General features: G+C 44.4%; 1 protein-coding gene across 1 annotated transcript in view; it reads right to left on the reverse strand.

Moving 5' to 3' along the window:
- Positions 1–22,859, reverse strand: part of CDHR2 (cadherin related family member 2) — a 156,421-nt gene that overhangs the window by 32,309 nt on the left and 101,253 nt on the right. Inside the window, exons 17-20 of the mRNA XM_088465411.1 lie at positions 18,684–18,733; positions 11,147–11,295; positions 10,956–11,058; positions 2,396–2,484 (exon numbers count right to left, since the gene is read on the reverse strand). Coding sequence (XP_088321537.1) covers positions 2,396–2,484; positions 10,956–11,058; positions 11,147–11,295; positions 18,684–18,733 — 391 coding nt within the window. The remainder of the gene's footprint in view (positions 1–2,395; positions 2,485–10,955; positions 11,059–11,146; positions 11,296–18,683; positions 18,734–22,859) is intronic.

Consider the following 22,859-nt stretch of genomic DNA (forward strand, 5'->3'; position numbering starts at 1 on the left):
TGGCTAGTGGCAGCAGCTTCAGCACTAGGAGGAAATAGTTCTTGATCTTCCCCTATTTTATCCTCCATTATTTTTATGGAGGGCATTAATTTTATGGAGTGAATAACCCCTGTAAAAGTTTTTATTATTTTGAAGGGCAGCGTACCCCTGTACCACACAGGATTGCACCTGTACAAAATAAAAAGGCAACGGCCTACACTACAACACACAGGACAGCACCTGTAAAAATTATTTGTATTTTATATGTTTGGGCAGCGTACCCCTGCACCACACAGGACAGCACCTGTAAACATTATTTGCATTTTGGGCAGCGTACCCCTGCACCACACAGGACAGCACCTGTAAAAATTGAAGAAGAGTAGCGGCCTATACCACAACACACAGGACAGCACCTGTAAAAATTATTTGTATTTTGGGCAGCGTACCCCTGCACCACACAGGACAGTACCTGTAAATATTATTTGTATTTTTGGGCAGCAGAGCCCTGCACCACACAGGACAGCCCCTGTAAATATTATTTGTATTTTTGGGCAGCAGAGCCCTGCACCACACAGGACAGCACCTGTAAAAATTATTTGTATTTTGGGCAGCATACCCCTGCACCACACAGGACAGCCCCTGTAAAAATTATTTGTATTTTTGGGCAGCAGCCCCTTGATAGGAGCACAGCACCCCTGCGCACCTATCTACCCCAATGACAGGTGTGACTGGCTAACACGGCACGCACACAGATTTTTTAATACTGGTGCTGGTAGGTGAAGAGAGCACCCCTGAAGGACGAGCACGCCCTGAACACAGCACTACAGCCAGCCAGCCCCTATGGACAGGACAACAGCCAGTCCCTATATGGACAACAGTAGCCAGCCAGCTCCTATGTATATGGACAACAGTAGCCAACCAGCGTCGGCAACAGCTCCCAGCTCCCTCCCTATTCTCAGTAGCCAGCCAGCCCAGTATTGTAATGTATATAACTATATAAGTAGTGTACTACTAAGTTAATTATTTTTATTTATTATCACAACAGTACAGTAGCCAACAGCTCCCAGCTCCCTCCCTTTTCCAGCCCCTATGGACAGAACAACAGCCAGCCCCTATATGGAGAACAGTAGCCAGCCAACCCCTATGTATGGACAACAGTAGCCAGCCAGCCTCTTCTCAGTAGCCAGCCAGCCCAGTATGCAATATATCACACAACACTAGCCAACAGCTCCCAGCTCCCTCCCTCTGCACGCACACTCCACAGCCGGAATGAAAAATGGCACCGATCGCGGGACCTTTTATAGAATCCAAAACCCGCGAGAAGCCGGGATGTTGACGTTTTGCCTCAAGTTCCGAGCCAGTCGGGAAAACCCGAGCCTGACTCGTTTTCCGGCTCGGATCGGGGGGGTTCGGATTTCGGAAATCCGAACCCGCTCATCCCAAATACAAACAACACTGAAAGGACAAAGATATGACTGAAAAGCATAGGAAGAAGCCAGAAAGAAGCATGTATGCATACAGCAAATGGTATAGGGGGATGTACTGTATAGTTAAAAAAAACCCCTATAACTTATGAATAAGCTCAGGTGACAGTATGCCACCACACTTATGGTGCGTACACACTAGACGACAAAAATGAGCAATTACAACATCGTTATGATTCAATCGCTCTTTAATCGTTCATAAATCGCCCAGTAAAATGTCGTAAACGACCAGCGATGCGCACTCCCGCTGGTCGTTTTCGACATTTATCATCGCCGATAACGACAGGTTGGACATGTTCGGGGATGAGAGAGGGTGCCTGCACTGAGTGTCATATTGTTCAGTGTAGACACATTATCCACTGCACAGAAAGATGAACGATTGTATGATTACAATGTCCTAATAGTACAGTCGTTCCTCTATCGTCTAGTGTGTACGCACCATTACACCTAAACTATACTTGCCAACTCTCCCTCATTGTTAGGGATACTCCCTGAAATAGCAGCAATCTCCCTGACTCCCTGAAGAGTCTACCCATCTCCCTGATTGCACCTTACCTCCATTATTAAATACAAAAACAACGATACAGTATATACATTCAGATGGGATCATTAGTATAATTTCCCTGCATTGGTTATTATAAGGCACAATGATCCCTATGGCTACATGCATTTTCTGAAAAGTATCAGTGTGTTTTCATCAACAAATAGATTTTACTAATTGCTTTGTGGCTCATTTACATTTGATGTAAGTCAATTTTATGGCACGCCTCTCAGGTATAGCAGTAAAACGTTCACATTACCGCAGCGCTTATAGGTGTTCTTTTCACAATCTCCCTAAAATGATTTTTCAAAAGTAGGCAAGTATGACCTAAATGATTATAATGGAAGTTTGTTTTATCAGAATACTCTATAGTAAAAATAGTAGTTTTTACCGAACAATTGCAGGCGAACTTTCTGTCAGTTCAGCAACAGACTTTGCGAAATACAATACTATTCGGTAAGACTCATCTATTGTAAAGATCTATCATCATGGGACAAGAGAAAAACAATGGTTATACACATGATGTGAGGATGATCATTATATTCAGTGTTGGTAAAAAAATGAATACTACATATTATATGAATGCATTTACTAAAGTATTATACACAGAAAACGGAGTTGCAGATGCACTATACGATCATTACTGTTCACATTTAATTGTAATATAATCTCACAGGTAGTTAGCAAGCATATCAGTGGCCAATGATACGAGTCTGCCCACCATCATCAAGGTCACCTCATTGAGCAGGTCCCTAACACTCTGGGGTTCACATTTGGGACACAGGGCACCCCAAAAGACAGCCCAGCCAAAGACCTCCCCAGGGCATCACATGAAAAAAAGAGTGACAGGGAAGTGTTATAAAGTATTAGGTGTGTAAAAGTAGCTAATAAGTGTTAAAAATAGTAATAAAGGTAAAATATATACAGTATGTGAAAAAATACATGAATAATAAACAAACATGAAAAGTGATATAAAAAGTGACTCTATTTATTATCATTATTTTTACTAAAATAAAGTGAGAAGGGGTGTTTTCACACCCTTTTCACATTATTTTAGTATCACCTATAGTTATTACAGGGCAATTGGAGTAGAATTCGTAAAATTCTACTCCAACCCCTAAGTATCACTTATTTTTAGTAATCAGATCGCATTTCCCATAATTGTAATTGGAACTGCGATCTGTGTGCAAGTTACTAAAAATAAATTGTGAAAAAAATACCTGGGGAGGCCCTGTGATAATAACGCCACCTGGAGGTGGCGTTATCCAGGGTCCGGACTCCTGCTCTGCTCTAACGGACAGAGCAGAGCCCGGAGCCGGCCCCAGTGATCAGCTGTGTGATCTAAACAGACCACACGCTGATACTGTACACTGCAAAAAAAAAAAAATAGTCAAAAAAAATTTACTTACCTGAGTCCAGGGACCGGATTTCGGGGCTCCGGTGATGTCCTCCCTCCGGTCAGCTGGTCTCCCATACTGCACTGCGGCCCGGTCATCAGGTGACCGGGTCCCAGTGCAATATGGGATGTCAGCTGACCGGAGCAATGGAGGACATCACCGAAGCCCGGATCATGCAGGTAAGTGCAATTAAGAGAGGGGGGGTCCGCGATTGTGGGGGGCGGGGCTTAGTGACAGGGGTGGGGCTTAGCACCGGGGGGGTAGCAGCGACGGCTGCGGAGGGGATTCGCAGGGACAGAGCTTTATCGCAAGCTCTGTCCCTGCAAGGGATTTTTAGTAAATCCCTGTGATATTGTATGAATTCGCAATGCGAATTCAGTCGGTAATATCACACTACAATCTGCATTACAAATGCGGATTGTAGTAAATAGAGCCCTATGTGTATTAAGTGTTGATGCCCTGAAGAGGTCCAGCCAGAACAGCCCAGGGGGCTCCACGCCCAAACGCTCACCCCAAATAAACTTACTCTATAAAAATATAAATAGGACTTACTTTGGATTATGCCTGTTACCAGGTGCAGTTAAATACTAGGTCCCTGCTTAAAAACATATATGGGGAGGTGGGGGAGAGGTGCAAATCTAGATAGGAGCAATCTCAGGCTTCAGATGTGTGTATAACTACTGTAAACATAATATAGAGTATAGGGAGGGGCTATTATATAGGGAGAGGCACTAATAGTAATGAAAGGTGCCATCATGCTGAGATTTTAAAGTAATATACACAGAAAACGGAGTTGCAGATGCACAATGCGATCATTACTGTTCACATTTAAATGTATTTTATAATTAAATATAATTTCAGAGGTAGTTAGCATATCAGTGACCAATGATATGGGCCTGCCCACCATCGTCAAGGTCACCTCATTAAGCAGGTCCCTAACACTCTGGGGTTCACATCTGGGATGCAGGGCACAATGAGGTGACCTTGACGATGGTGGGCAGGCTCGTATCATTGGCCACTGATATGCTCACTACTTCTGAAAATTATATTTAACCCTGCATCGGGTGCAGTTGGCCTGACAGGCGCCACAAAGCTGTTCTCGCTCACCTCTCCGCCGCAAGGGGGCGCAGGGGCCTGCCCCTCCTAGTACCTTCCTATCTCTAGGTGCTGTTTGAAACCCCCCTAGTCAATTTTCCCGCCACCTGCGTGGAGTGCAGTAGTGACCTTCCTGGCCTCTCAGGCTCATTGCACCTGAACTCGTCCGAGTTTTGAAGGTACGTATTTCTTTTAATTTTCTCACAATTTTGTGTATTTTGCTCATTTTATGAATGACAATTACAAAGGTTGTGGGTATTTTGCGGAAATATATAGGTTTGTCCAGGGTGGCCTCTTAGGCACACCGCGCCTCCTAAAATTTAGTATTTTTTGTTTTACTTGCTTTAAGGTTAATAAATGTGGCTTTGTGAATCAGATTTCCATATAATCTCTCTTTGTACATCCTAATGAAGTTCACTGATCACTCTTAGAGCGTTAGAATTGAGTTAATTAGGTGCTAATGACGATTTTATAACAGGCGCCTGTCAGGCGCACTGCGCCCGAACCTGGGAGTCCCAGAGGTGCGCCCGATGCAGGGTTAATTATAAGATACATTTAAATGTGAACAATAATGATCGCGTAGTGCATCTGCAACTTTAAAATCTCAGCCTGATAGCACCTTTCATTACTATTAGGGTGTGCAGTCTAGAGCCCCTCCCTATTTACTAAAGTATTGAAGACTCCTACACTTTCCAGTTATATGCCATTATTATGATGCCTACACTGCCTGCCAACTTCAAGCTATGTAGAATGTTGTAGAGCTAACGGTTGCCATTTACACACTTGTAGCAGAACCCACAAAAGTAGGTGCATCCCACATTTATAGGGAAGTTCCAAACATTGGGAATTACCCAGAAACTTTAAATGTGCTTGACGGGCAAATAGGTGCTTTGGCACAAAAAAAACAAAACAATGTATTTTGTGAATTTTAAGAGACCGAACAGTTTCAATGAAGACATAGGTCAGCATGCCAAAAAATCACGCATTCACAATCTTCCAGCATTTTAGGGTGACCCGAAGTCTATACTGTCAATCACAAAAACAGCAGAGGCTTTTCAGGACAGGGATCAATAACCCTGACACCTGCCTGCACGGCCTCAGCAACTTGCAAAACTGAACAGCTTATTTATGAGATCTCAGTAAATTTGATTCTTGGTTTAGTTTTTTGTCAAGATGTGGTTTGTCAACTTTTTTAACATTTTTTTTTATATAAAAATGCATTGGAATTATAAAGTTAAAATTAGAAATAAAAAAATAATTCAATAAATGTTGTACAGGTTGAGTCTCCCATATCCAAAATGCTTGGGACCAGGGGTATTTTGGATAACGGAATATTCTGTATTTTGGAATAATTGCATATCATAATGAAATGTCTTGGGAATGGGACCCAAATCTATCCACAGAACGCATTTATGTTCTATATACACCTTATACAGATAGCCTGCAGGTCATTTTATACAATATTTTTAATAATTTTGTGCATCAAAAAAAGTTTGTGTTCATACATGAAATTCATTTATGTTTCATATACACCCTATACACACAGCCTGGAGGTTATTTTATACTGTATTTTAATAATTTTGTGCTTTAAACTAGGGATGTGCAGGCTCGGTTCTACTCGGTTCCGTTCGTTTTTTTTTACCGAATCTTATTGGGTATCAGCTGTCATGAGTTTTGGATAGCCAATAAGATTCGGTAAAAAAAAACCGAACGGAACCGAGTAGAACCGAGCCTGCACATCCCTACTTTAAACAAAGTTTGTGTACATTGAACCATCAGATAGCAAAGGTTTCACTTTCTCAGTCATGCTAAAAATATTCCGTATTTCGGAATATTCCATATTTCGGAATATTTGGATATGGGAGACTCAACCTGTACCATGATTCCACCTATGATTATTTTATATACTTGCAAAAGAAATAAAGTAATATTTATTCAGCTCAATCTCATTTTCTTTAAATCAATTTATGAAATTTATAGAAAGTCAGGATTTATTTTTTTTTATTTTATTTTGCATAATTAACATTTAAACATTTACAGCATAGGATGACACGTAGGGCTAAATTTCCTATGCAGCCCAATTGAAAGCCGCTGCATCTCCAGCGGGTTTGGCCACTGAATGTAAACCTGTAATTATGTACAATAAAAACCCGGAGTGGTTTGTATTTAATATAATACCCCCTTTAAATCCAGCAGCCAAATCCGCTGAAGATGCAGTGGCTTTGAAAAGCACCACCTGTGGTTCGCAACACAAGTGTTCAGTAAAACATTTTTGATGCAAACGTATGACACTTCCTTATAGATAAAAATAGTTTTATGTTTTTTAAAATAGTTAATTTATCACCTAAAATTTGTCCTAATGAATTATATAAGTTGATTGCCAACCATTTCAATGTTCTTTTTCCGGGTATGGTTCATTGGGACCAGGTGGGATTTGTCCATGATAATACCACCAAGATTATCAATCTTATCCACTATGTCAGTGACGGGGAGTCCCATGTAGTCTTGTTGTCTACGGACATGGAGAAGACCTTCGACAGAGTAGATTGGCACTTCTTTGCAGTGTTACGCGAGCATATGGGTTTTGGCACATGCTTTTTTCATAGGATTCTTGCACTTTATAGCTCTCCCTCGGCTATTTTCAGGGTTAATGGTGCCCATTCTGAGTCTTTTCAAATACAAAACGGCATGAGAAAATGATGTCCCCTTTCTCCTATAACATTTGTTCTTTGCACTGAGGCTTGGCGAGAGTGATCAGATCCAATTGTGATATTTCTGGGATTCGGATTGGAGATAAAGAACATAAACTCGTGCTATTCACGGATGACCTCCTCGCTTTAATCTCTAACCCAGTGATTTCCCTTCCTGCTCTCATGGAAGAATTTAAAGGATTTGGATTATTATCAAATTTCAAAATGAAGTATACCAAATCTCTAAACATCTCTACACCAGGATACATCATTACAGGCCTTCAATATTGTGGATATTGGACGCAACCCGTATTTGGGGATTGGTGTGACCTATGTCTGAGGCACGGAGTCTAATGTGCCGGCGGTATTCACCAGGGACCCTCTCAAGAGGGTATGGACTTGGCTGCGTCCGACACACAGGTCGCGGCCCTCAGTATAGGTTCCCCTATACAGATGCTGGCGAAATTCTGGATGGAGTGGAGATGACTTTCAGAGTAGTCGACAGGCCGGGTCAGAACCAAATGGACAAGACGGTACCAGGGAGTAAAATGTATGCGGGTCACAGAGGAAAGCCAAGGTCAGAACCAGGTATCAAACACAGTACCAAGGGTCAGATGAAATTGGAGTCACGAACAGAGCCAAGGTCAGGAACAAATAACAAGATATGCACAGGAATGCTGGAGTAAGGTAATGGAGTCTACTCCCAGGAACTTCCTTAAATAGATCAAGGTGAGTACAGCACCAATCAGATTCTCCCATTTCCCACGCATGTCCCTTTAAATCTTGAACAGAGCAGCACAAGCACCCATATGGGAGCCGTGGCCGCCTGTCTGCAGGAGGAGAGGGGAAACCCGCCTGGCCAAAGCCAAGGCCAACAGGAGGACCGTCTTCCAAGTGAGGAGTTTTAGGTCCACATCCGCCAAAGGCTCAGCCATTGAAGACTGGAGGAACGTCAAAACCAGGTTTAGGTCCCACGGATCTGTAGGGGGGACAAACAAAGGCTGGATCTGAGGGAACTCCCTGTAGAAAAGTCTGAATCTGAGGGAACAAGGCAAGGTGATGCTGAAAAAATACCGACAATGATGACACCTGAACCTTAAGAAAACCCAGGCGTAACCCAACATCCAGGCCCCTCTGAAGGAAAAGAAGTAGATGGCACAAACGGAAAGCGGTGGTGGGAAACCATCATTCTTCACACCAAGCCTCATAAGACTGGTGCTCCCCATTGGCCAAGTGGCATCCAATTATTTGTGGATCTTTTTTTTTAATCTTCCTTCTCACTCTTTCTGGATTTATCTTCAGCTGAAACTGATCCCCTCAGTGATTACCTTCTCCGTTTGAATCTAGAGAGATCCCCCTAAACATTTAGGGTGTATTGAATAAAGTGCAGGTTTATAGAAGTGGAGATGTTGCCCATAGCAAGCAATCAGATTCTACTTATCACTTATCTAACACGTTTTAGATTATAATAGATAGAATCTGATTAGTTGCTATGGGCAACACCTCCACTTCTATAAACTCACACTTTAGTAAATATACCCTTTAATTTTATATCAACTCTGCTTAGAGGGTTTATCCAATTCGCCCCCAGTGTAGGCTTTGGCCTGGAACAGGAAGCTGAATGCACCACTTAGTGAGGAATAGTGGTCTCAGATATTTCAATAAACACATGACAGCTCTTCCTCTATACTGGTAAGGAAAACACAGCACAAGATACTTTCACGATGGTACTGGTGCCCTACTCTCCTTAAGAAGATGTTTCCAAATTATTCAGACCTCTGCTGTCAATGTGGGCAGACACTAGGCACACCACTGCATATATGGTAGCATTGCTCATCGCTGGTGGGCTTCTGGCAACATTTAGGACACGGGCACTTATCACTGGGTTCCAGCTTTTCAATTTTATGGACTTACCCCATTCACAGTACAAAAAGTCTCTGCTTAGGCATCTAATGAATGCTACCAGAGCAGTCATTCACTGCGCATGGAAATCCTCCTCCTCACCTTCCATCTCACAGTGGTTCCAGAGGATTGACCTCTATATGATAATGGAAGATTGAACTTCCTCGATTTTGCTGAATAACTCAGTTTTCTTCCACATGGAATGTGATTTAAAGAGTCCCAAGACTTTAATTTCAACTGTATGCCTCCCCCTAGTGGCTGTTCTTTTCCAGCACTTTCGACTCCCATCACCACTCTCCACCTGGTTCCTGATAACAGACCCATTTGTCTCTCACCCGTGATCCTAGCTTGACCTGCCAGTTTTCCTCACTGGTCTGCAGTGGAACTTTTTCAGCCCTCTTTTCTCCCCTCCCTTTTCCCTAAGCCCAAACTTGTGCTTACTTTTCTCCTTCCCCTTCCTTCTTCCTTCTCAGCATTTATGACACTATCAGAACTTATCACTGGGTTCTCACTTCCCTTCACTCCTGAATTCAAGCTCTTCAATCATATGGACTTACCCCTTTCACAGTACAAAAAGTGTTCCCCAAATTTGTTTATATCTTTTGTTTTTCTTGTTATACTATGTTATTCTTGGAGATTGTAATTTGTTCACATTGGTTTCTTCTCCTATATTTATTTTTACTTAGTTGGATTGTAACTGCTAATTGCTGTTTGGCTCAATAAACACAGATTGTTTAAAGAATATTGAGCATATCTACTAGAAGGAGTTATTCATGGGGCAATACGATTTACTGCTAATTAGTTGGAGTAAATAAATTACACACTATTTGCCCCAATTAGAGTTGGGCACACATTGATTTCTGTAGAGTGAATACACATTTCTGTTTTGCATACCAAAATATGCCTGTGTCTAGATTAGTGCATCTCCTTAAGCTGCCTACACATGGTACGATTTCAATGTACTATATGAACTATAACAATATCGTTCATCGTTAAATTGTTCATATCATTCATTTTTATACAGCCAACGACCAAGTAATGACCAACAATGCGCGTTCCCGCATGGACGATAACGATATCGTTGGTCGTCCATTCATGCAGGTCAACCTGGACGATATAGTTCATTTCCCTTAGGGGTTTGCGATCGTTGGTCGTTCATCATTGGTGATCTCTTTTGTGCGTGGATGAACGATATAGTTCATCCAACACACCAGGAAATTCAAGGGAGATCATTTAGTGATATCGTTTGCTGAACAGATTGTCCCTTGTGTACACAGCATTACATTGAGATGCAGAATGGTTACTGGCAATCATAGGATGGGTACATGGAAATGCAATATAACTAGTTGTGAACTCAATGCCTCATGGGATGACCATCAGCAGGCAGCTCTATGTAACTGATTGGATGTGTGCGTTGCGACTATATTATATGCAGTCACAGCAGGGATCTATTTGCATTACGTATATCTCATTTCTATTTGGACTACTGTAGGAAAGAAGAGTTGCCATTTTATTTTAAAAAGGGTAAACAGTGGATGTGGAAGTGTTTGTATTTAATTACGTTTTATATGAAAAACGTATTTTCCATTTATTAACAACTGTTCCCCATCCAATGTAAATCAGGAACAATGGTTTCTCTTACAATAATTGTCATGTAATACGGAATATTATAGAAATAAATGGAAAAGTGGAGCTACAGTAGACTTTAATCACCCACTGACTGGGTAACATTGGCTTTCACAAATTAATTTAAAACCTTCTAGATTTTCATTTAAATGTTTCCAGTGGAAGAATTACAGCTCTACAGTACAATATTTAGCGGTCGGAAATAAGGCAGCACACAGGTATGGAGTAGCTGGTATCTTACCTTTACAGTTGTGGTGGCACTGAGTGATGGCATTCCTTTATCTGATACCTTTACATAAACTTGGTAATGCCCCTTAAATGTCCGATCCAGATTACTGGCAACTCTGTAAAATCAACAGATTTCATTGTTCATCAGTTTAATATACAACCCAAGAAAAATATTTTACTAGATATTACAATCAGAAAACTGACCTGATGGAACCTGTGTAGATGTTATTTTCAGGGACAGTGGTAATGCTGAAAATGTTCCCCAGTTGTATTTGCCCACTGGAGGAGATGAATTCCACTCTGTCAATTGTAAAGGTTAGAACTGCATTATTTCCACTGTCTTTATCCAGGGCCTGGAAAAGAGGAAAAAAGTTTCATTAGAAGTTTGACAAACAATATTAGAGAAGCCACCATTAAAAATGTCAATACCATGAAGTGGCTCTGAGTTGGCCGCATATGCAAACTTTGAACTCTAAAAAGATGCCCCAGGAGCATATGAGCCAGATTTACCATAGGCAAAAGTGCACTTATATATACAATGACACAACCAAGTCATATATTAAGCACAAGATAAGTTTGTTAAAAATTGTTTTGATAGCACAACCATTTATAATGCAGCAGATATGATATTTCTTCTCATGTACAAATGAAAATAGCAAAACAATTCTTTTTAAAATATGCCAACAAAATCATATTATACAGTATATGAACAGTCAAGCAAAAAAAATAACTACATATGGTGACACATAAACATGGAACTGAACCAAGAGTAATAAAGAATGCACTTATTTTAGAACTCCATGGGCGGAATTCAATTCAGTTGGCAACCCTGGCACTACACCTTATATAACTGCAACTATAGAGTTTTCTGTGCCAACTGCAATTAAGTAATGCAAATGGGCGTCCATGACATCATTAAATACAACTGCAATGCTAATGGTTTAAGGGCCAGATTCAGCAAGGATCGCAGATGCAATTACGCACGCTATCGGCCAATTGTTACACACTGTGCATGCGTCAAGCCACAATGCGCTTTTGTGACCATTAAACTGCAATCGCACTGCGTACACGCAGAGCGGGGTAAAACATCACACAGTGAGTGACAGACAGAGAGCGTTTGAGGGTGGTGACAGGGGTGTGGCCGGCAAAACACAGGTGTGTCAGTGTGTTGGGACCACTGCGATGGCATACACAGCCTGAGCTCTCACTGTGTGCAGGAAGTTTAGCAATTTCTGAGTAAAGTCTGACCTGGTGCAATTGTGCGTGAGGCTCTGATATTACTCGATGTTACCGATGGTTTCGCAGTCCATCTCATTAGGTCACATTTCCAGGCAGGGCCTGCAACAGAAATTTTGGGGCCCAGTACATCTATATTTTTGGGGCCCCATCCCACACTGTTTCCCAAATCAAATTATATGCTGCAAAGTGCCCCCAAATCACACTGCAGTGCAAAACCTTTCTGTGAGCATTATATAGCCAGAGGATAAGGAGAGGATTACAACCCATATACAGTATAGCAATCATTATGTTGACTCTACAGAAACACAGGAACAAGGCTACAAACACAGGGACTGTCCCTGAGACACCTGGCCAATGTTATCAGTTGTCAATCATCACCTTGGCCCTTATCCAATACCAGACCCAAGCCTGGGAGCACTGAGTAGGGCGGGTGACCAGTAACCGCACTGCTGTTTAAAGTTCATAGCCCAGTGCTGTCTGGGCTATGAACTTTATTTGACATGCAGATTTGACTATCGTTTCAGCTTGTATTATAAAGGCACCTCAAATACTGGTGGGCTTTAGTAGCTAGTCCAGATTTCCTTTCACAAAGGAAATCGCAGTGTCCGTGCCTATTTAATTGTTTTCAGCCATATTTCTGCTGCACTCCCTTTATTAGGGGTTACTCCAAGGGCATATTAACACCCAAGGGAGTACGTTTACAGCAAACCTCCTCTGAGCAGCACCCCCCCAAGCCCCACAACTAATCATGGGTTGGCAGGTGGGTTCCTCCACCTCTGTGGCTCCATATTTCCTGTGATATTCAGAAAGATGGTGGATGTGCACAAGAGAGCAAAGGCCCTGGCACAGTGCCTGAGTATTTAATTTCTCTGTGTGGCACCTTTTTCCTGAAGATGTCACTAGGAAGATGGCTCTGCAGAGGAGAAGGGACTCGCTTCCCGTCACACGGCAAGTATACCATGGGTCCACACACCACGCGCCCATTATTAATACGCCTATGGGTTAATCTGATTAGCCACGAGTTCCCTCGCTAAATGACGCACTTATAGTACCTCCAGACTTGCAGATTTCTGTTCGCAGCTCCATAATGTAGCGTACAAAAAACTGCAAGATCGAGCCACAAGGGGGGCAAGTAGGGGTGCCATTCTAGCAATTCTACGCTGTTACAATGGCTACTTGCCCCCTCTGGCACCTTATAGAATTGACTCCGGAGAGTGTTCGCAGAGGAACTACAGTACATAAACCTAGTGTAGACCAAATTTAACTCATTGTAGCCTTCTCTCCTCTGTGTGCTCCAACTTGTCGCCTTTCTGTCTCAACACATATATATATTGTGGGCTTGTAATCCTTATTTCCCTTCAAAACAGTATTGTTACTACAGTATTGTTACTATTCCCAATTGTTCCAGGTTCAACTAAATTAACATTCATGGGTTTATTTTAATAAAGTATCACATCTGGTACATAATGTTGTTAACTCAAGCTGTATTTTCAAACTGGCATAGCTTATATTTGTTTCTTAATACTACGGCTATCACACTGTAACTCACTAACACCATCACTGTAACTCACTAACATCATCACTGTAGCTCACTAACACCATCACTGTAGCTCACTAACACCATCACTGTAACTCACTAAAACCATCACTGTAACTTACTAACATCATCACTGTAACGTACTAACATCATCACTGTAACTCACTAACACCATCACTGTAACTCACTAACACCATCACTGTAGCTCACTAACACCATCACTGTAACTTACTAACACAATCACTGTAACTCACTAACACCATCACTGTAAATCACTAAAACCATCACTGTAACTTACTAACATCATCACTGTAACTTACTAACACCATCACTGTAATTCACTAAAACCATCACTGTAACTCACTAACATCATCACTGTAACTCACTAACACCATCACTGAAACTCACTAACATCATCACTGTAACTCACTAACATCATCACTGTAACTCACTAACACCATCACTGAAACTCACTAACACCATCACTGAAACTCACTAACATCATCACTGTAATTCACTAACACCATCACTGTAACTCACTAAAATCATCACTGTAACTCACTAACACCATCACTGTAACTTACTAATATCATCACTGTAACTCACTAACATCATCAGTGTAACTCACTAATACCATCACTGTAACTTACTAACATCATCACTGTAACTCACTAACATCATCACTGTAACTCACTAATACCATCACTGTAACTCACTAACATCATCACTGTAACTCACTAACATCATCACTGTAACTCACTAACACCATCACTGAAACTCACTAACATCATCACTGTAACTCACTAACACTATCACTGAAACTCACTAACATCATCACTGTAACTCACTAACATCATCACTGTAACTCACTAACACCATCACTGTAACTTACTAACATCATCACTGTAACTCACTAACACCATAACTGTAACTTACTAACATCATCACTGTAACTCACTAACATCATCACTGTAACTCACTAACACCATCACTGTAACTCACTAATACCATCACTGTAACTCACTAACATCATCACTGTAACTCACTAACACCATCACTGTAACTCACTAACACCATCACTGTAACTTACTAATATCATCACTGTAACTCACTAACATCATCAGTGTAACTCACTAACACAGCAGTTCTCAAACTGTGGGTCGCGACCCCAAAGTGGGTCGCAGCCATCTTAGCTTGGGGTCACAACTCACATGGGTATCAGGGTGATGACTCCTCGGATCTATCAGCCAGTTATCCGAAGAGTCTGAAACCAGTTGAACTGTCTGTTACTTCAGCCAATGATCTGAGGAGTTATCAGGCAGCTCCGCCCCCACCCCAGCGCTCAGCATCTCCTACCCTCCCTCCCAGCAGCAGTCAGCAGCTCTGCCCCCAACCCAGTGTTCAGCATATTCCTGCCCAGCAGCAGTCAGCAGCCTTGCAGCCATCCCGGTGCTCAGCGTCTCCTGCTCTGCCTCCCAGCAGCAGTCAGCAGCCCCAACCCCACCTCGGTCCTCAGCGTCTCCTGCCCGGCAGCAGGAGAAACTGACACACAGGCAGCTGCACCCAGCACCAGCAGTGGACAGACTCAGAGGGAGCCAGCTGCCAGACTCTCTCTTAAAGTCAGAAGTTCTTAAGCCAGTGCAGCCTGGGGGGTGGAAGGGGAGGAGCACCGGGGCTGCCAAGGTGTGGGTGACAGATTGTGCGATGATTGCTGTGGAAGGAGAAGAAACAGCAGCAGGGCAGTACGAGGAGGAAGGAGAGGAGCACTCAGTGTGGGATTTGGAGTGGGAGCAAAAAAAACCCCACATTTTTTAGACACCCACTGCTGGTTCTTCTCACCATTGCCTCCACCCTTTCACCCACTGCCACCCCCATCAACCACTCCCCCCCATCACCCACTGCTACCCTCTGCTTCTCCCTGCCACCCATAGCCTCTCCGTCACCCAGTGCCACCTTCTGAATCTCCCTGTCACTCTCTGCCTCTCCCTGTCACCCACTGCCATCTGTGTCACACTTTGCCTCCGACTGCCTCCCTAGACATTCACTGTCTACCCAGTCACCCTCTGCCTCTCCCTGTCACACACTGCCTCCCGCCGTCTCCACCTGCCTCTCCCTGTCACACACTGCCTCCCGCCGTCTCCACCTGCCTCTCCCTGTCACACACTGCCTCCTACGTCACTCTTTGCCTCTCCCTGTCACCCTCTGCCTCCACCTGCCTCTACCTGTCACCCTCTGCCTCCCCCCGTCTCCACCTGCCTCTACCTGTCACCCACTGCTTCCCCCTGTCGCCCACTCCCTCCTACTTCACCCTTTGCCTCCCCAGTCACCCTCTGCCTTCCCCCTGTCTCCACCTGCCTCTACCTGTCATCCACTGCATCCCCCTGTCACCCACTGCCTCCTACTTCAACCTTTGCCTCCCCAGTCACCCTCTGCCTCCCCCGTCTCCACCTGCCTCTACCTGTCATCCACTGCATCCCCCTGTCACCCACTGCCTCCTACTTCACCCTTTGCCTCCCCAGTCACCCTCTGCCTCTCCCTGTCATCCTCTGCTTCCCCCTTGTCACCCTATGTTTCTCCTTTCACCCACTGTTTCTCCATGTTACTACGTCACCCTTTGCCTTCCCAGTCACCTACTGTCTTCCCAGTCACTTTCTGCATCTCCTTGCAGGGACAGGGCTGTGAAAGGACCTCGACCCTGCGATGTGCAAGAAATTAAATGATCCCATTAGCAATCACTTCACTTTTGTTTTGTGCCCCTCAGCACTACTGTGCATGCATGGTCTGCTTACCACATGTGTGGCGGCCGTTCTGCAGTAACTTGCTGGGGTCCTGTAATCATTTTTATTGTTAGACTGGGGTCCCAGAGCAAAAAAGTTTTAGAACCCCTGCACTAACACCATCACTGTAACTCACTAACACCATCACTGTAACTTACTAACATCATCACTGTAACTCACTAACACCATCACTGTAACTTACTAACACAATCACTGTAACTCACTAACACCATCACTGTAGCTCACTAAAACCACCACTGTAACTTACTAACATCATCACTGTAACTTACTAACACAATCACTGTAACTCACTAACACCATCACTGTAACTCACTAAAACCACCACTGTAACTTACTAGCACAATCACTGTAACTCACTAACACCATCACTGTAACTCACTAAAACCACCACTGTAACTTACTAACATCATCACTGTAACTTACTAACACAATCACTGTAACTCACTAACACCATCACAGTAAATCACTAAAACCATCACTGTAACTTACTAACACCATCACTGTAATTCACTAACACCATCACTGTAACTCACTAACACCATCACTGTAACTTACTAACATCATCACTGTCACTTACTAACACATCACTGTAACTCACTAACACCATCACTGTAACTTACTAACATAGGCCCTCATTCAGAGCCGTACGCTTTGAGCAGAGCGCACGCTCTGAATGAGGGCCGTCCTCCATAATTATGGAGCGTCCTCCTGGACGCTCGTATAGCTGTGGGTCACCACCCACAGCCTATACGAGCGTGCAGTTTGATGGCCGTGATGGTCTTGACCATCGCGACCATCGCCACTGCGAGCCGGAGCCTGCGGTTGAGGTTTTCAACCGCAAGGCCCGGAGTGATTTTGGCTCTATCAGAGCCAAAATCACTCCCACTGACATCACTAGTGATGTCAGTGGGCCGGCTTCTGACGGTAGGCGTTCCCTTGGGAACGCCCCCGTCAGTGAAGCACGCCCCCGGCACGCCCACCAAAGGGGGCGTGCTGTCAATCAACATCGACAGCACGCCCCCTTTGATCAGACACAACGAGCGAAGGAAAGTCCTTCGCTCGTCGCGTCTGGCGCATGCGCACGACGGAGCTCCCGCCGTCGTGCGCATGCGCAGTGCACAACATCGACCCACTTGCGGGCGGACAGCCGCTCGCGAGTGGGTCTGAATCAGGCCCATAATCACTTCTACTTGAACTCAGCTGAGTAATAATACAAAAAATAAAATCTAATTTTTTCATTGATTTCAAATAAAGGTTCAAGTGGTTACAGTGGTGCTCATATAAACTAAAGCAGTCTGCAAAGCTGTCTCCTGGTACCTGGATGATAGGATCAGTCATCACTGACTTGAGCCAGTAAGTGGGAAATTTTAAATAGTAGCTGTTTGCCCCATTAAATAGAGATAATGTTATTTTATATGGTACAAAGGGCCTGATTCAGAGCCGGACGCTATTTGCGAACGGTCGTTCAGAATAAGGGGCCGGCTATTTAAATTGAGCGCTCGCTCTTTGCGGTCTGTTGACGCCTCGATGTCTGAGCAAGCGAACGAAACATGCGCTCGCTATTTTGTAAAGACGCCCCCTGGTCGTTCACATCATACGTCATCTCCGCTATTTATTAGATTAATCGAGTACATCGAAAGGCGTCTGAACTGCTCGCAGTGCTTGTGGTAGGTTTTACTTCCCGCAATCACTGCGAGCAGTTCAGGCTAAAAGACAACCAAGTGACGTGATCGATGACACTCCCTTACTAATTATGCACTCCCATTAAACGCCCGTTTTGACCGTTTGGCACGCCTGCGTTCGGATCTCCACTCCCCGTTTTCAAGCACCTTCCCCTGTTACCACCCACAAATGCCTCATTCTGTCACTCAAATTAGCAGGCCCTCGCTGTTTTGCGAGCGCACGATTTCAGACCGCAATGACTGGTTGGCGCATGCGCATTACGACCCATACGCATGCGCAGATGTGCGAACATCGCTCGGAGCGAACGAGTGGCCGCTTACGAGCGGCTATGAATCAGGCCCAAAATTCTATCTGAAGCAAATCTACATCTAGTTTGGTGGAAATTAAACTTTATTAAAAAGTGCAATTCTACTTGTGAAAAGGATACTTAAGTAAAAATACATTGAAATAGTTACAGATTTAAAGATTAACAACACCGAATTACCTTCACAGAGGCCACTTCAGTATTAAGAACAGCAGTTTCAGGTATAACCACTATAAAGAGATAGATACGTGAGTAAAACATGTACATAACAGGACATACTGTAAGTTAACAACCAAAGGTCACATTGCAGAGAGCAATATTTAAACTAGATATTAGGGGTGTGCACCGGCCACTTTTCGTGTTTTGTGTTTTGGTTTTGGATCTGGATCTTTCTTCGTGTTTTGGATCTGGATTGGTTTTGCCAAAACCACCCTTCCGTGTTTTGGGTTCTGGGTTTTGTGTTTTGGATCTGTATTTTTTTTTTAAAAAGCATAAAAACAGCTAAAATCACAGAATTTGTAGGTTTTTCTGCTCCTATGCTATTATTAACCTCAATAACCTTAATTTCCACTCATTTCCAGTCTATTCTGAACACCTCACACCTCACAATAGTGTTTTTATGTCCAAAACGTTGCACCGAGGTAGCTGGATGACTATGCTAAGCGACACGAGTGGGCGGCACAAACACGTGACCCATCTAGGCGTGAAACTGCAGTGGCAGACAGGATGGCAGTTTGAAAAACTAGGCCCCAAACTGTACATAATGCAAAGAAAAAAAAGAGGTGCAAGATGGAATTGTCCTTGGGCCCTCCCACCCACCCTTATGTTGTATAAACAGGACATGCACACTTTAACAAACCAATCATTTCAGCGCCAGGGTCTGCCACACAACTGTGGCTGAAATGATTGGTTCGTTTGGGCCCCCACAAAACAAGCTGGCAATTAATGTGTCCCTGCACAAACTGGCTCTATGGAGGCAAGATGTCATCCTCATCCTCCTCATCCACCGATTCCTCACCCTCTTCAGTGTGTACATCCTCATCCTCACAAAGTATTAACTCGTCCCCACTTGAATCCACCACCACAGGTCCCTCTGTACCTTCTGGAGGCTGGTCTCCCTGGAAGAGCTGATAATTCATTTTGATGAACATCATCTTCTCCACATTCTGTGGAAGCAACCTCCTACGCCTTTCGCTGACAAGGTTCCCGGCTGCACTAAACACTCTTTCGGAGTACACACTGGAGGGGGGGCAACTCAGGTAATATAGAGCCAGTTTGTACAGGGGCCTCCAAATTGCCTCTTTTTCCTGCCAGTACAGGTATGGACTGTCTGCCATGCCTACTTGGATGCTGTCACCGATGTAATCCTCCACCATTCTGTCAATGGTGACAGTATCATATGCAGTGACAGTAGACATGTCAGAAATTGTTGCCAGGTCCTTCAGTCCGGACCAGATGTCCAAACTTGGTCCTGCCTGCCCTGCATCACCGCCAGCGGGTTGCTTAGGATACCTAAGTTTTTTCCTGGCAGCCCCAGTTGCAGGAGAAAATGAAGAAGGAGCCGTTGACGTGTCACGTTCCGCTTCAGCTGACAGTGTGTTCACCAGCAGGTCTTTGCACCTCTGCAGGCTTGTGTCGGCCGGAAAGAGAGACACCACATAGGCTTTAAACCTAGGATCGAGCACGGTGGCCAAAACGTAGTGGTCTGATTTCAACAGATTGACCACCCTGGAATCCTGGCAAAGCGAATGAAGGGCTTCATCCACAAGTCCCACATGCCGAGCGGAATCGCTCCGTCTTAGCTCCTCCTTCACTTTCTCCAGCTGCTTCTGCAAAAGCCTGATGAGGGGAATGACCTGACTCAAGCTGGCAGTGTCTGAACTGACTTCACGTGTGGCAAGTTCGAAGGGCTGGAGAACCTTGCACAACACGGAAATCATTCTCCACTGCGCTTGAGTCAGGTGCATACCCCCTCCTTTGCCTATGTCATAGGTGGATGTATAGGCTTGTATGGCCTTTTGCTGCTCCTCCATCCTCTGAAGCATATAGAGGGTTGAGTTCCACCGCGTCACAACCTCTTGCTTCAGGTGATGGCGGAGCAGGTTCAAGAGTGTTTGCTGGCGCTCCAGTCTTCGGCACGCAGTCGCTGAATGGCGAAAGTGGCCAGAAATTTTTCGGGCCACCCAAAGCGTCTCCTGCACGCCCCTGTCGCTTTTCAGAAAATTCTGCACCACCAAGTTTATTGTGTGAGCAAAACATGGGACGTGCTGGAATTTGCCCAGATGTAATGCCCGCACAATATTGGTGGCGTTGTCAGATATCACAAATCCCCAGGAGAGTCTAAGTGGGGTAAGCCACTGGGCGATGATTTCCCTCAGTTTCTCTAAGAGGTTGTCGGCGGTGTGCCTCTTACTGAAACCGGTGATACACAGCGTAGCCTGCCTTGTAACGAGCTGGCATTTCTGAGATGCTGCTACTGGTGACGCTGCTGCTGTTGCTGCGTAAGGTGATACATCTACCCAGTGGGCTGTCACAGTCATATAGTCCTTAGTCTGCCCTGTTCCACTTGTCCACATGTCCGTGGTTAAGTGGACATTGTGTACAACGGCATTTTTCAGGAAACTGAGGACACTTTTTCTGACGTTTCTGTACAGTCTCGGTATCGCCTGCCTAGTGAAGTGGAATCTAGACGGGATTTGGAACCGGGGACACACTACCTCCATCAATTGTCTAAATCCCACTGCACTAATGGCGGATACCGGACGCACGTCTAACACCAACATAGCAGTCAAGGCCTCAGTTATACGTTTTGCTTCAGGATGACTGCTGTCGTACTTCATCCTCCTCGCTAAGGACTGTTGGAGGGTCAATTGTTTAGTAAAAGTAGTGGTGTTCCTACTTCCTCTCTGGGATGATGAACGACTCCCAGCAGCAGCAACAGCAGCAGCGGCAGCAGTAGGCGTAGCAATGCAGGATCCTCCAGAGGAATCCCGGATAGGAGAGTCAGTCATGCCAGTGACATGGCCTGCAGGACTACTTCCGATCCTGACTAAGGAGGAAATTGACGAGGAGGGAGTTGACGGTGTGGTTTGCAGGCGCTTGGATACAACAGGACAACGGGATTTAGGTGTCCCTGGACTGCTTACGGTCTTAGCCAAAGTTTCTGAACTTGACAGTAACTTTTTATGAACGCGCTGCAGGTGCCGTATAAGGGAGGATGTTCCTAGGTGGTTGACGTCCCTACCCCTACTTATTTCACCTTTACATATGGTACATATGGCAAGACAGTTGTTGTCCGGATTTGGATAGAAATATTGCCAGACCAAAGAGGTGGAATGTTTGGTCTTCTGCCCAGGCATGACCGTGATGGGCTTTTTCATCCCACGGACAACAACTGTCTCCCCCGGAGCCTGATTTAAACAAACCACATCACCATCAGAATCCTCCTCGCCAACTTCCTCCTCAGCGCCAGCTACACCAGTATCCTCATCCTGTTGTACTTCAACAGTGACATCTTCAATTTGCATATCAGCAAGTGGACTGTGGGTGCTCCTTTCAGCACTTGCAGGGGGCGTGCAAATGGTGGAAAGAGCCACCTCTTCCCGTCCAGTGCTGGGAAGGTCAGGCATCGCAACCACCACCACACTTGGACTCTCCTTGGGGATTTGTGATATCTTCTTAGAAAGCACAGTTCTTCGCTGTGCTTTTGCCAGCTTAACTCTTTTGATTTTTTTAGTGGGAGGAGGGCTTCCATCGTCATGTGAAGCTGAACCACTAGTCATGAACATACTAGGGATCGACCTTAGCCGTTCCTTGCCACTCCGTGTCGTAAATGGCATATTGGCAAGTTTACGTTTCTCTTCAGCTGATTTAAATGTCTTTTTCAAGGTCATTTTCCTGAACTTTGCCATTTGGGATTGTATGTGCCCTCTACTATGACATTGGGCATCGGCCTTGGCAGACGACGTTGATGGCATGTTATCGTCTATGTCATGACTAGTGGCAGCAGCTTCAGCACTAGGAGGAAGTGGTTCTTGATCTTTCTCTATTTTATTTTTATCGGAGAAAGTTTGGTCCTCCATTTATGTTATATCGATTTGATATATACGTGCGGCTAAACACAGAAAATAATTTTTTTTTTGGTTTGGACTGGAGTGTACTTTGTGGGTTACAGCACCCTTTAACGGTCAAGCCAGCCGGCCCTTTACTTATGACACAGGCGCACGCTTGGCACTACTTTGTTGATGCACGTGCGGCTACTGCGCACACAATTCACAAACACAGAAAATAATTTTTTTTTTGGTTTGGACTGGAGTGTACTTTCGGGGGTTACAGCACCCTTAACGGTCAAGCCAG

Source organism: Taudactylus pleione, unplaced genomic scaffold, assembly GCF_031769625.1.
Source record: "Taudactylus pleione unplaced genomic scaffold, aTauple2 ptg001990l, whole genome shotgun sequence".
Lineage (NCBI taxonomy): Eukaryota > Metazoa > Chordata > Amphibia > Anura > Myobatrachidae > Taudactylus > Taudactylus pleione.